The sequence below is a fragment of the Lutra lutra genome, chromosome 12 (genome assembly GCF_902655055.1).
Source record: "Lutra lutra chromosome 12, mLutLut1.2, whole genome shotgun sequence".
NCBI classification, from domain to species: Eukaryota; Metazoa; Chordata; class Mammalia; order Carnivora; family Mustelidae; genus Lutra; species Lutra lutra.
Window position 1 is genome coordinate 65,716,882 of NC_062289.1, and position 12,207 is coordinate 65,729,088.

A 12,207-nucleotide genomic window follows, 5' to 3' on the forward strand; every position below is an offset into this window, starting at 1 on the left:
CAATCAAAGAAAGACAATTATCATATGATCTCTCTGATATGAGGAATCTGAAAAAAAAACAGAATCATAGGGGAAGAGGAAAAAATAAAACAAGACAAAATCAGAGAGGGAGACAAACCATAAGAGACTCTTAATTATGGGAAACAAACTGAGGGTTGCTGGAGGGGAGGGGGTACCTGGGTGATGGACATTAAGGAGGGCACGTGATGTCAATAGCCAAACTATGGAAAGAACCTAGATGTCCATCAACAGATGAATGGATAAAGAAGATGTGGTATATATATACAATGGAATACTATGCAGCCATCAAAAGAAATGAAATCTTGCCATTTGCGACGACGTGGATGGAACTAGAGGGTATTATGCTTAGTGAAATAAGTCAATCGGAGAAAGACAACTATTGTATGATCTCCCTGATATGAGGATGTGGAGAGGCAACGTGGGGGTTTTGGGGGTAGGAAAAGAATAAATGAAACAAGATGGGATTGGGAGGGAGACAAACCATAAGAGACTCTTAATGTCACAAAGCAAACTGAGGATGGCCGGGGGGAGAGGGTGGTGGGGTTATGGACATTGGGGAGGGTATGTGCTATGGTGAGTGCTGTGAAGTGTGTAAACCTGGTGATTCACAGACCTGTACCCCTGGGGCTAATATAATACATTATATGTTTATAAAAAAATAAAATAATTTAATAATAAAAAAAAAGAAGCACTAAGTATCAGGGTGGAGGAGAAAGCCAAGGCTGAACTTGGGAACCGTAAAAATTAATAGAAAATTATATCTGAATATAGTTTGTTTGAATAGTATAGCACAAAATAAAAATACCATGGTGGTTAGGGGCACCTGGGTGGCTCAGTGGGTTAAAGCCTCTGCCTTCGGCTCGGGTCATGGTCCCAGGGTCCTGGGATCGAGCCCCAGGTGGGGCTCTCTGCTCGGCAGGGAGCCTGCTTCCTCCTCTCTCTCTCTGCCTGCCTCTCTGCCTACTTGTGATCTCTGTCTGTCAAATAAATAATAAAATCTTAAAAAAAAAAATACCATGGTGGTTAAAAAAAAAAAAAGGAGGGCACGTGATGTAATGAGCACTGGGTGTTATATAAGACTGATGAATCACTGACCTCTGCCCCTGAAACCAATAATACCTTATATGTTAATTAATTGGATTTAATTTTTTTTTAAAGTACATTAAGGGGTGCCTTGGTGGCTTAGTTAAGTGCCTGACTCTTGGTTTCGGCTCAGGCTGTGATCTCCAAGTGATGAGATCATGTCCCAGATCAGGCTCCATGCTCAGCTCAGAGCCTACCAGAGATTCTCTTTCCCTCTGCCCCTCCCCCCGCAAAATAAAGAAATAAAATAAAATCTTTAAAAAGCACGTTCAAAGGACAAATCCTATGTGATTCCACCTATACGAGGCCCCTAGAGTCAGATTCAATGAGGCGGAAAGTCAGATGGTGGCTGCCGGAGGATGGGGAGGAAGAATGGGGAGTTATGGTGTTTCAAGGGGACAAGGTTTCAGTCTGGGAAGATGAAAAGTTCTGGAGAGGGACGGTGGTGAGGCTTGCACCAAATTGTGAATGTGCTTCATGCCACCGAATTGTGCACTTAAAAATGGCTAAGGTGGGGGGGCGTCTGGGTGGCTCAGTGGGTTGAGCCTCTGCCTTTGGCTCAGGTCATCGTCTCAGGGTCCTGGGAGCCAACCCTGCATCAGGCTCTCTGCTCAGCAGGAAGTCTGCTTCCCCCCTCTCCCTCTGCCTGCCTCTCGGCCTACTTGTAATCTCTCTCTCTGTCAAATAAATTCTAAAAAAAATTTTTAAATGGCTAAGGGACAAATGTCATTTTATGTCCATTTACCACAATTTTTTTTTAAACTAAAGTGAAAAAAAGCAATTTTCACATGCTTTATCTGCCAGCTTGGACCTCGCCGGGTCCTGAAAGTGAGCAGAGCCGGCAGGTGCAGCCAGCCCCGCCTCCCAGAGGCCCGGATGTCCCAATGGGGATCAGAGTATCCCTCCTGGCAGCGCCCACTGCAGAGCCAGGCTCTCACCACCCCATGCGGGGGCTCAGTCCCTCTTCATTGCTTCTGTCCACCCCACACCTAAGCAGGGGTTCCCGGACGGACAGTGTGTGCGCATTCCGGGGAGATGGAAAAGGGATCTCACGGAAGCCATTACTGCGTGCAGTGTGTCCACGCTATGCTCATGACAGTGACCTTTGGATAAAATCTATGAGGGTGTGAGTGAGGGTGTGTGTGTGTGTGTGTGTGAAAGAGAAAGAGAGAGATGACTCCCATGAGGTGCTGAACATGGTGCTTTAAACACTGTTTTTAGAATTGTATCATGATTCCTGAACTTGAACATCGGCTTCCTGCTAAACTACACCTGTTTCCTCCCCTGTCACCACCCCTGCCCCCAGGCTGCTCAGAACAGCAGCGCCAGCCCGAGCTCCCGAATGCTGGCGGCTCCCGCTCCCCTGGCGTCCTCCGTCCTCCATGGCCTCTCCAGTCCCAGGGGAGATGCTCCGCAGAACCAGTCGCCCTCTGAGAAGGAAGGCAGGAGCAGGTGCGCGCCACCCAGGGTCCCAGGGGCAAGACCAGGCTTGCAGCTGTGGGGCAAGACGGTTGAGCTGTGGATGCCAACCACAGCAGGGCAGTTGGCCAATGGCCCGCTGGGAGAGAGCCCCCCGAAGTAACAGCCATGGGCCTTGGAGAGAAGTTTCAGGCAGAGGACCAGGCCACTTGGGCCACGGAACACTGGGATACCTACTGCCAGCAAGAAAGACTGGGGTACCAACTGTCTCTCCTCCAGGGAGCTCAATTCTGCAGGTCCTTTGACCCTGAGGGCAAATGAGGCCAGGGACAGGTCAGGTGGGCTCTGAGGCCCCCTGGGGGCAGAGACCTGGCCCCAAGTCATGCTGGCCCCTGCTGCTGCTGGGCTTGGCTGTGGTTGCCCAGGGCCGGCTGCCCCCGACGACAGTAGCCCCACCGAACAGCACCCCAGAGCCCAGAGCCCCAGCAGGAAGCAGCTCTCGGAGCCTGTGGGACAGGTAAGGGACTGAGTGAGTCATGGGGGTGAGGGAGGAGAGCGTCTTTGCAGCCAGAACTGGGCCTGGGACACTGAGCAGCTATGAGGGGGACAAGAAAGACAAGGAAAAAAAATCAGTGAGAAGAGAGGCAGCCTGGACAGACCCTGGCTTTATTTAAAGTGTTGACATTTTGTCCAGGGTATATTTGTTTGCATTATTTTTTTTACTATTGCATTAAAATATTATTTATCTTATTTATTGCACTTTCTGGCACTCCAAAATTTTGCACCCAAAGCTAGCGGCTCACTCACCTCACCTTGGTCTTCTGGGAAGGGAAGAAACAGGAGGCAGGGGCAGGATATCCATGTGGGTGGTGGGTGCTGTGGCTGGGCCAGGGTGCCCAGGCCACCTCCTTTATGCTGATGAATCACCTCCTTGCCCTTCTCCTGCTGGGCAGGGGCCACCCCCTGGAGCACTAGGGTGCAGGCTCCAGTCGATGCTTCCTACCTCAGAGTGGGCCTTCCCTGCTGTCCCCAGGTCACTGGACCCTCCGCCAAGCATCTTCAGCCAGAGCCACCTCCTGCAACCCACCCCCTAAGAACTCGAGCCACCCAGGGAGCAAGCTCCTTCATGGGAAAGGCCCCCGCCAGGGTCTTTTGGGGGGCCACGGTCAGCCACCACTTGCTGATTGAACCCAGCCCCCACCTCTCATGTATGGGTGGGAAGTCCCTGGACAAAGTGCCAAGCGTCTGGGTCCGTTCATGATAATGGGTGACAAAACAGCACCTTCATTGTGGGCACTAATCCCTTCAGGGACAGAATGTCCCTGAACAGCCACAAGGCACAGCCCACTGTCATCCCCATTTTACAGATGAGGATAGAGGTCCAGAGAGCTGAGGGGATCTGCTCAGTGTCATACAGCTGGTGCAGACTCCAACATTCAAATCCAATGGCCTGCAGCTTTCCCACCCCGATCTCCTAACTTGGGCGGGGGCTGACAGTTCTGCTCCTCGAAGCCTCAGCTGCCTACCCGGCAAAGCAATGGGTCCCAATTGGGTGAGGGCCTTGTAATCTGACACCCACCCCAGGGATGCTGGTGTCATCATGGTGAAGGGCTAGAACAGGATGAGATTCGTCTGTTCTGTACTGGCAGGCCAGCCATGGAGGGTGGGTCAGCACCTGTCGGGGTCGGGCAAGGACTGGGATCTCAGCGTCCGGCAGGGTCCAGGGAAACACAAAGAGAGAGATGGAGCCCCATGCAGGGTCAGGCCTTGTGCTGGGGCTGGGATCCCAGGGGAGGAAGGTTTGGCCCCAGCTCAAGGTCCCTCGGGAGAGGGGCAGGTGAAACAGTAACCACACACAAGGACGGCGGCAAAGGGGTACGGGCACAGAATGCCCGAGAAGCTCCCAGTGGTCTGCAGGGCTGGAAGGAGTGGGCACTGGGGCCAAGATGGTCTAAGAAAAGGCCAAACAGGTGACCAGCGCCTGACCTGGCGGACCCACCTCGAAGGACAGATTTCATCTGGGGCATCCTGGAGAATGTTTGCAAGGAAAGGACATGACCAGACTTGGGTGATTGAGGGTGGGAATCCAGGGCTAGAAAGACTTGGAGAAGTGTGTGGCAGGTTCCCTGGCAGAGTGCACGGGTCCTTGGAGATTGAGGAGGTGGGAGTAACAGGAAAGGGAGGAGCCAGGATGTCCCCCTGGGTTTTGTTTTTTTTTTTTTAAAGATTTTATTTATTTATTTGACAGAGAGAAGTCACAAGTAGGCAGAGAGGCAGGCAGAGAGAGAGGAGGAAGCAGGCTCCCTGCTGAGCAGAAAGCCCGATGTGGGGCTCGAACCCAGGACCTGGGATCATGACCTGAGCCGAAGGCAGCGGCTTAACCCACTGAGCCACCCAGGCGCCCCATCCCCCTGGGTTTTTTGCTAGCCAGTTAAGGGAATGCTGCGACAGCACCAGTGTGTCCTGTATCTTAACAAAATGGTCCAAGAGAAGGAGTGTCTGCAAGGCCTTGGTCTCGCCCAAGGAGGGCCACTCACTTTCCTGACACTCAGGGCCGGTGGATATAGAGAGAGAATGGGCCCAAAACAAGGAGCTCACATGCCGTCTTGAGGACAGACCAATAGACCATTTTAGAGCAGTAAGGTGGGAGGAGGGAAATGACAAGCTGGTTTCACAGACAAAACACTGTTGGCCAGTGATGGGATGTCTGTCTCCCGGCAAAGGAAGTAGCCAAGGCTGAGAGGAGAGTGAGGTGCTCAGGCCACGTCAGAGATTGGGGGAGTGGGGAGGGAGACTGGTGGCAGACTGAAGGGGGTTTCACGCACTGGTGCTTTTTCCTGAGATCCTTGAGGGACTTACGTAGGGGACTCTCAGAGTCAGATTTGTGTCTTGGGAAAATGGCTCCGGATTTTTTTTTTTAAAGACTTTATTTATTTATTTGACAGAGATCACAAGTAGGCAGAAAGGCAGGCAGAGAGAGAGAGAGAGACAGAGAGAGAGGAGGAAGCAGGCTCCCTGCTGAGCAGAAAGCCCGTGCAGGGCTCTATCCCAGGACCCTGGGATCATGACCTGAGCCGAAGGCAGAGGCTTTAACCCACTGAGCCACCCAGGTGCCCCAGCTCCAGATTTTTTGACGGCAGATTAGAGCTGCAGAGAGAGGGCTGTTCACACAATGACCAAGCTTACCTGTGAAACTGGCAAGTGAATTTAAAGTGATGGTGCCAGAGGGTTGACGGAGGAGGACTGGGCACTCTCACGGGTGGTCAGTGGGAGATGAAATTCTTGGAACAATGACACCGTGTGTCAAAATTCATAAAAACCTGCATTCCTTTTAACCAAGTAATTCCACTCCTAGAAATTTATCTTGAGGAAATAATGAGAATTTGAGCTAAATATTGTATGTGTGTTCAGAGGAAAAAGTAGAAACACCCTCAAAGTTCAATGATAAGAGAAGGTAAAATTAACTATGGCATATCATGGAAGAAGAATAACAAATGATATATAGAGATACAGATATAGAGACATAGAGATATGTATTTGGTGGCTATAATAACATATTAAAGATTTCTATTTTTATTTTACTTTAATTTATACAGAGTAAAATTCCCTCTTTTTGGTATAGTAGCTGTAAATTTTAATAAAATCATAGAGTCATGTAACTAGCACCACAATCAAGATAGAGAACATTTCCATCACCCCCCAAATTTCCTTGTTTCCCTTTGGTAATCAGTCCCTTTCTGGGCCCCAACCATGGCAACCACTGATCTCTCTGTGACCCTATAGTTTTGCCTTTTCCAAACTATCATATACATGGAATAGTACAGTATATAACCTTTTCATAAATTAAACTTTTTATTTTGAAATCATTGTAGATTTACATGTAATTGTAAGGAACAACACAGGGGCCCCAGGTCCCCTTCACCTGGTTTCCCCCAAAGCCACCCAGGTGTCCCAGTTCTCTCTGTGTTTGGTATTTGTCAGTCTGGTAAACATTTCTCAAAGCTGTTAAACTTCGAAGAACCAGCTTTTGGTTGTAATGGTTCTCTTTATTGTTTTTTACTCTCTAATTCATTTATTTCTACTCTAATCATTATTATTTCCTTCCTTCTGCTAGCTTTGGAATTAACTTGCTCTTCTTTTTCCATTTCCTTAAGGTAGACTTAAGTTATTGGTTTGAAATCTTTCTTCTTCTTCTTTTTTTTTTTTTTTTAGATTTTTAAATTTGGGGCGCCTGGGTGGCTCAGTGGGTTAAGCCTCTGCCTTTGGCTCCGGTCATGATCCCAGGGTCCTGGGATCGAGCCCCACATTGGGCTCTCTGCTCAGCAGGGAGCTTGCTTCCTCCTCTCTCTCTCTGCCTGCCTCTCTGCCTACTTGTGATCTCTGTCTGTCAAATAAATAAATAAAATCTTTTTTAAAAAGATTTTATTTTTAAATAAAATTTAAATTAAAAAAAAGATTTTTTTTTTATCATGACCGGAGCCAAAGGCAGAGGCTTAACCCACTGAGCCACCTGGTGCCCCTCTTTCTTCTTTTTTAATAGAGACATTTTGATAGCTATAAATTTTCCTTAGAGCGCCACTGTCACTGAATCCCATAGGTTTTAATGTGTTAGGTTTTCTTTTCATTCATCTCAAAGTATTTTTTAATTTCACTTGTAGTTTCTTCTTTGACCCATTGATAACTTAAGACTGTGTTGTTTATTATTTTAACTACTCTAAATACCTCACATAAGTGGAATCATGTGGTATTTGTGCACCAGCATCACACAAGAGTTCCAATTTCTCGACATCCTTACCAAAACTAGTTTCCTAGTTTTTTAAAAAATATTTTATTTATTTATTTGACAGACATTGATCACAATTAGGCAGAGAGGCAGGCAGGGGGCAGGGGGAAACGCAGGCTCCCCACTGAGCAGAGAGCCAGTTGTGGGGCTCAACCCTAGGACCCTGGGATCATGACCTGAGCCAAAGGCAGAGGCTTTAACCCACTGAGCCACCCAGACACCCCCCTAGTTTTTTTTTAATAGTAGCCATCCCAATGAGCATGAGGTGGTGTCTCATTGTAGTCTTAATTTGCATTTACCTAATGACTAATAATACTGAGTATCTTTCATGTGCTTATTGACCATTTGTATATCTTCTTTGGAGAAATTCCTATTCAAGTCCTTTGCTCATTTTTGAATTGGGTTGCTTGTTTTTTACTTGAGTTTTAAGAGTTCCCTATATATTCTAGATGTTAACCTTTTATTACATATATGATTTGCAAATATCTTCTTTCATTCTGTGGGTTGCTTGTTTACCCTGTGGATACCATCATTTAATATACAAAATTTTGAATTTTTCATAAAGTCCAACTTGTCTAGTTTTTCTTTTGTTGCCTTTGCCTTCAGTGTCTTATCCAAGAAATCACTGCCAATCCAATGTTGTAAAACTTTTGGCCTATGTTTTATTCTAAGAGTGTCATTGTTTTAGCTCTTATATTTATGTCTTGCATTCATTTTGAGTTCATTTTTGTCTATGATGTTAGGTAAGAGTCCAACTTCATTCTTCTGCATGTGAATATCTATGTTTCCCAGTACCATTTGTTGAAAAGACTGTCCTTCCCCCATTGAATGGTCTTGGCACCCTTGTCAAAAATCATTTGATTTTATGCATGAGAGTTTATTTCTGGGCTCTCTGTTTTATTTATTCCATTGGTTTGTATTTATGTCAATACCACACTTTCTTGATTATTGTAGATTTATAGTAAGTCTCAAAGTCTTATACTGTCATTTCTCCGACTTTGCTCTTTCCTTTCAAAATTGTGTTAACTCTTCTGAGTACTTTGCCCCTCTATAGAAACTTTAGAATCAGTTTGCCAATATCAACAAACTAATTTGCTGGGAATTTGATTAGGATTGCATTGAAGCTACAGATCTGGCCAGAGGGTGAGTAGTGAGAACACTCATAGTCACATGTGACAAGATGAAGACAGAAAAAGAGCTGGGTTGGGGGAACGGTGGTCAGTCTCATTTCGGTATGGTAAATTTGGGATTCCTGTTGAACATCCAGCTGGAGATCGTCAGTAGCAATTTAGGAAGTCAAGGAGAGGGTTTGAAGCTGAAATAGACTTGAGCCTCACCAAATGGAGTGGGAATCCACAATGGGAGATGGCAAAGAAGGAGGACCCAGGGTGCTGGTCAGGGAGTCAGCTGCCATGCATGGGCAGGAGTGAAAGGGAGGTTAGGGGAGGAGAATGGGAGGTCTCAGGTACCAACAGGAAGAGAGTCACTGAAAAGAGAGGCTGACTCTATGTTGCATCCTGTAAAGACATAATGTACAGCAGGAATTGGGAAAATACCAGGAAGAGGGCCTTGTTGGCCTTGACCTGAGAATTTTCAGGGAGAGATGAAGATGAAAGCCAGGGAGGCCCTCCATGTCTCAGGATATGAAACAGTGCCTGGAGCTACTGTTGGATGGATAGATGGGTAAGTGGATGGTTGGTTGGAAGGATGATAGATGGATGAATACATAGATAGGTGGACAGAAAAACAGTGGTCTGAGAGATCAGAGAAAAAACTTCATCAAAGAAGTGGGACTGCATTGTGCCTTGATGTGTAGAGAAAAAGTGGGGGGTCTTCACATGGGAGAACTATGAGTCAGGAATGTCCCAGTCCCAGACCAACCAGTAGGCCCAGAGAGGAAGCCACCTGGCTGGACCATGGGAAATTTTAGGAGAGGAACCCTTGGAAGCTCTATGTGAGGCTCAGCGATTTACTGAACACCTACTCCATGCAGTGTCACCATCAGCACTGAGGATTAGGAGATGACCAGGACAGCCTTGGAAAGGGGAGAAATATACAAGACAAGGGTGGTGTCTACCTCAATCAGGGGGTTGGGTATGGGGGGTGGGGTCATCCAGGTGTGTCACAGCCTGTGGGGTGTGGGGTCATCCAGGTGTGTCACAGCCTCTAGGAGGCTGACTGCCCAGCCCCACTGCTACAGCCTTATGCCCATCACAGGTTCCTATTCTGGCCTGGGCCCCATGGAGCAGGCCCCAGGTGCTGGCCCGGTGGGTTTTGGCCCGAAACTCAGTCACCCTGGTATGTTTTCAGTGACGGAACCCAGCTCACCGTCCTAGGTAAGTGGCTCTCACCACATTTCTCAACCTGTACCACCCCTCTATTGTCTTGGGAAAGTTAGTTTTCTTTGGGGACTGCTTCCTGTCCACTCTCCAAACCTTAAGGACAGAGCCCCTAACAGGTCTGTGGGATCTGGGGGAAGTGGATTGGCCTGAGGGAACCAGCAGGAAGGACCCAATGGTACAAACATTTACCATTAGAATCTGACAGTTGAATGTGTTCGGATTCCAGGGGCCTAGGCTGGGGGGTTGGTATCCAAAAATGGAGGCTCCTTCCCTTCTTCCAGGGCAGACAGCTGTGTGGGGTCCAAGGCTGGTTCTGACTAGGGGTCCTGGGGAAGCCTTACATAAAGTCCCTTCGGGTCTTGGCCGAGGGCTTAATAACATCCAGGCTAGGAGGGCCACACAGGAGACTGGGGACATGGCTGGGGCTTGTGAATCCAGCCTCTGGGGGCACAGAGGGGCAGTCTGAGGGGAAGCCCATGGGACGGGGACAGAACAGTCTGGTTTGCTCTAGGCTGAAGTGCTGAGGACCTCTGCTAGGCCACGAGGACACAGGCACAGAGACATGAGTGATGCAGACCAGGGTGACCAGAAATACAGCCCTCCTAGGACATTGGTCAGAAAGGAGCAGGTCCCATGGGGCAGAGCCTTACCAGTCCCTGGAGCCCCATAACCCCCAGGCGTCTCACCTGTCCAAGGGCTGGCCTCCTGCTGGAAGGCAGGGACAGAGCCGTTCCTGAGAGTGACAGGGTCTCCATGCCCCACTGGGCGCAGGCCTCGGGACCTCCCCACACACCGTCAGAGCTGTCCTGGCAGGCTGGATAGGGGACTCCAGTTCACAGGGCAAGTACCTGGATCTGGAAGAATGAAGTGATATGGGGGCCAGATGCTGGCCTGAGGAAGAAACTGAGGCCACAGAAGCACTTCTCATGCATCTGGGAGAGGTGACATGGCAGAGCTGCTGGGAGCCTCAGGGGCTGCCTGCTGTCCAGGGCTGGAGTCGAAAGGAGGGTCTCCTGGTAAACAAGCATGGACACCATGGAACAGTCACAGAGGCTGTAGGTAAGGGAAGGGGCGTCCAACATGTTGACTGCCTGCATCTTTCACTCTCCCTTCTGCCCACATAGGTCAGCCCAAGTCTACACCCTCAGTCACACTCTTCCGGACATTCTCTGAGATCACGGACGACAAGGCCACCCTGGTGTGCCTCATCAGTGACTTCTACCCCAGCAGCGTGACGGTGGCCTGGAAGGCAGACGGCAGCCCCGTCACCCAGGGCGTGGAGACCACCAAGCCCTCCAAACAGAGCAACAACAAGTACGTGGCCAGCAGCTACCTGAGCCTGTCGCCTGACAAGTGGAAATCTCACAGCAGCTTCAGCTGCCTGGTCACGCACGAGGGCAAAACCGTGGAGAAGAAGGTGGTCCCCTCACAGTGCTCTTAGGTCCCCGACACCCTCCCCCACCCAGCGGGGCCTGGAGCCACAGGACCTCCAGGACGATCTTCCCTCCCCGCAGGGTCATCCCAGCCCTTCTCCCTGTATCCAGTCAACACTCAATAAAATGCTCTTTATTCAGTCAGAAATCGTGCTCTCAGCTCATTGCGTTTCAAACACTTTGTGTCCTCAAATGTGAACACGATTCTTTTCACCCTGTGGGAAAGGAGTCAACAGAGGCATCATCACGTTTCTGGGAGGGGAAGTTTCACTCTCACTCAGAATTGCCAGAGAATATTCCAGAACAGGAGATACCGACAGCAGAACCGAGATAGGCCATCCTCCACCATGTCTCCATGCTTACTTTTCTTGCATGGACCACATCGGTCACCACCAGTACCAAAGCCCACTGCTTCTGGTTCCCTGTGGACTCCTGAATAACGTCTGAGCTCCTCCCCAGGACCTAGGGCCTCGCCATCAGGGACTAGCTCCTTTCTGAGATGTCCACTCTCCTTTCTTTATGCCCCCCCTCATTGCCATGTTTTGGCTGGTTTTCTACCCCATATAGATATTCCCTATTGTCAGCCTAGAGCATTCACCCTTCCTTAGGTTACCCCCTGCTCCTGCCTCCCCAGGAACACTGTCCTGTGCCCCTCCCACAGTCTGAGTCTCTGTCACACTCAGTACAGGACCCTCAGTCCCTGGACCCTAGTCACTCAATCCCACACTGCCACTGAGGACTCCTCCTCCTCCCACATGTGTCATCGGGTCCCAGCGTGTATTCAGGGTCCCTGGGAAGCAGGGACCCTTTAGAGTCCAATCCACCACTGACCCCACCACAAGCACTAAACCAAAATGTCCGTGGGTAGTCACTGGGGCCATGAGTTCAACGTCAAGTTTACATTCTGGAGTGTGTGCTGGACAACTGTGAACCATGAGCCAGATCACCTTCTTAGGAGTTGGCAATGGGCCCTGAGAACCAGGAAGACTGCTGTGCTAGGAGCTAGCTCAGGACCTCAGGACCCAGCTCCGTGTCCCACAGACAGACTGGACACGTGCACACGCACGGTCAGGTCACATGCACATGATAGTACACATGCATGTCTGCTAGTGCACACATGGCCAGG

The 12,207-nt window shown here is 49.3% G+C and overlaps 1 protein-coding gene across 1 annotated transcript; it reads left to right on the top strand.

Moving 5' to 3' along the window:
* Positions 1–2,825: 2,825 nt before the first annotated feature.
* On the top strand, positions 2,826–11,229 carry IGLL1 (immunoglobulin lambda like polypeptide 1). Its single transcript, XM_047698100.1, has 3 exons — positions 2,826–3,040; positions 9,524–9,642; positions 10,773–11,229. The coding sequence occupies exons 1-3, from the start codon at positions 2,841–2,843 to the stop codon at positions 11,087–11,089; spliced, it is 636 nt and encodes a 211-aa protein (XP_047554056.1). The 5' UTR covers positions 2,826–2,840; the 3' UTR covers positions 11,090–11,229.
* The last annotated feature ends 978 nt before the right edge of the window (positions 11,230–12,207 follow it).

Excerpts from the sequence above, each read along its gene's own strand:
- IGLL1 (XM_047698100.1), top strand. The coding sequence starts at position 2,841 with ATGAGGCCAGGGACAGGTCAGGTGGGCTCTGAGGCCCCCTGGGGGCAG. Across the intron at positions 3,041-9,523 it reads TCTCGGAGCCTGTGGGACAG|GTTCCTATTCTGGCCTGGGC; the intron begins GTAAGGGACTGA and ends TGCCCATCACAG. Across the intron at positions 9,643-10,772 it reads AACCCAGCTCACCGTCCTAG|GTCAGCCCAAGTCTACACCC; the intron begins GTAAGTGGCTCT and ends CTGCCCACATAG.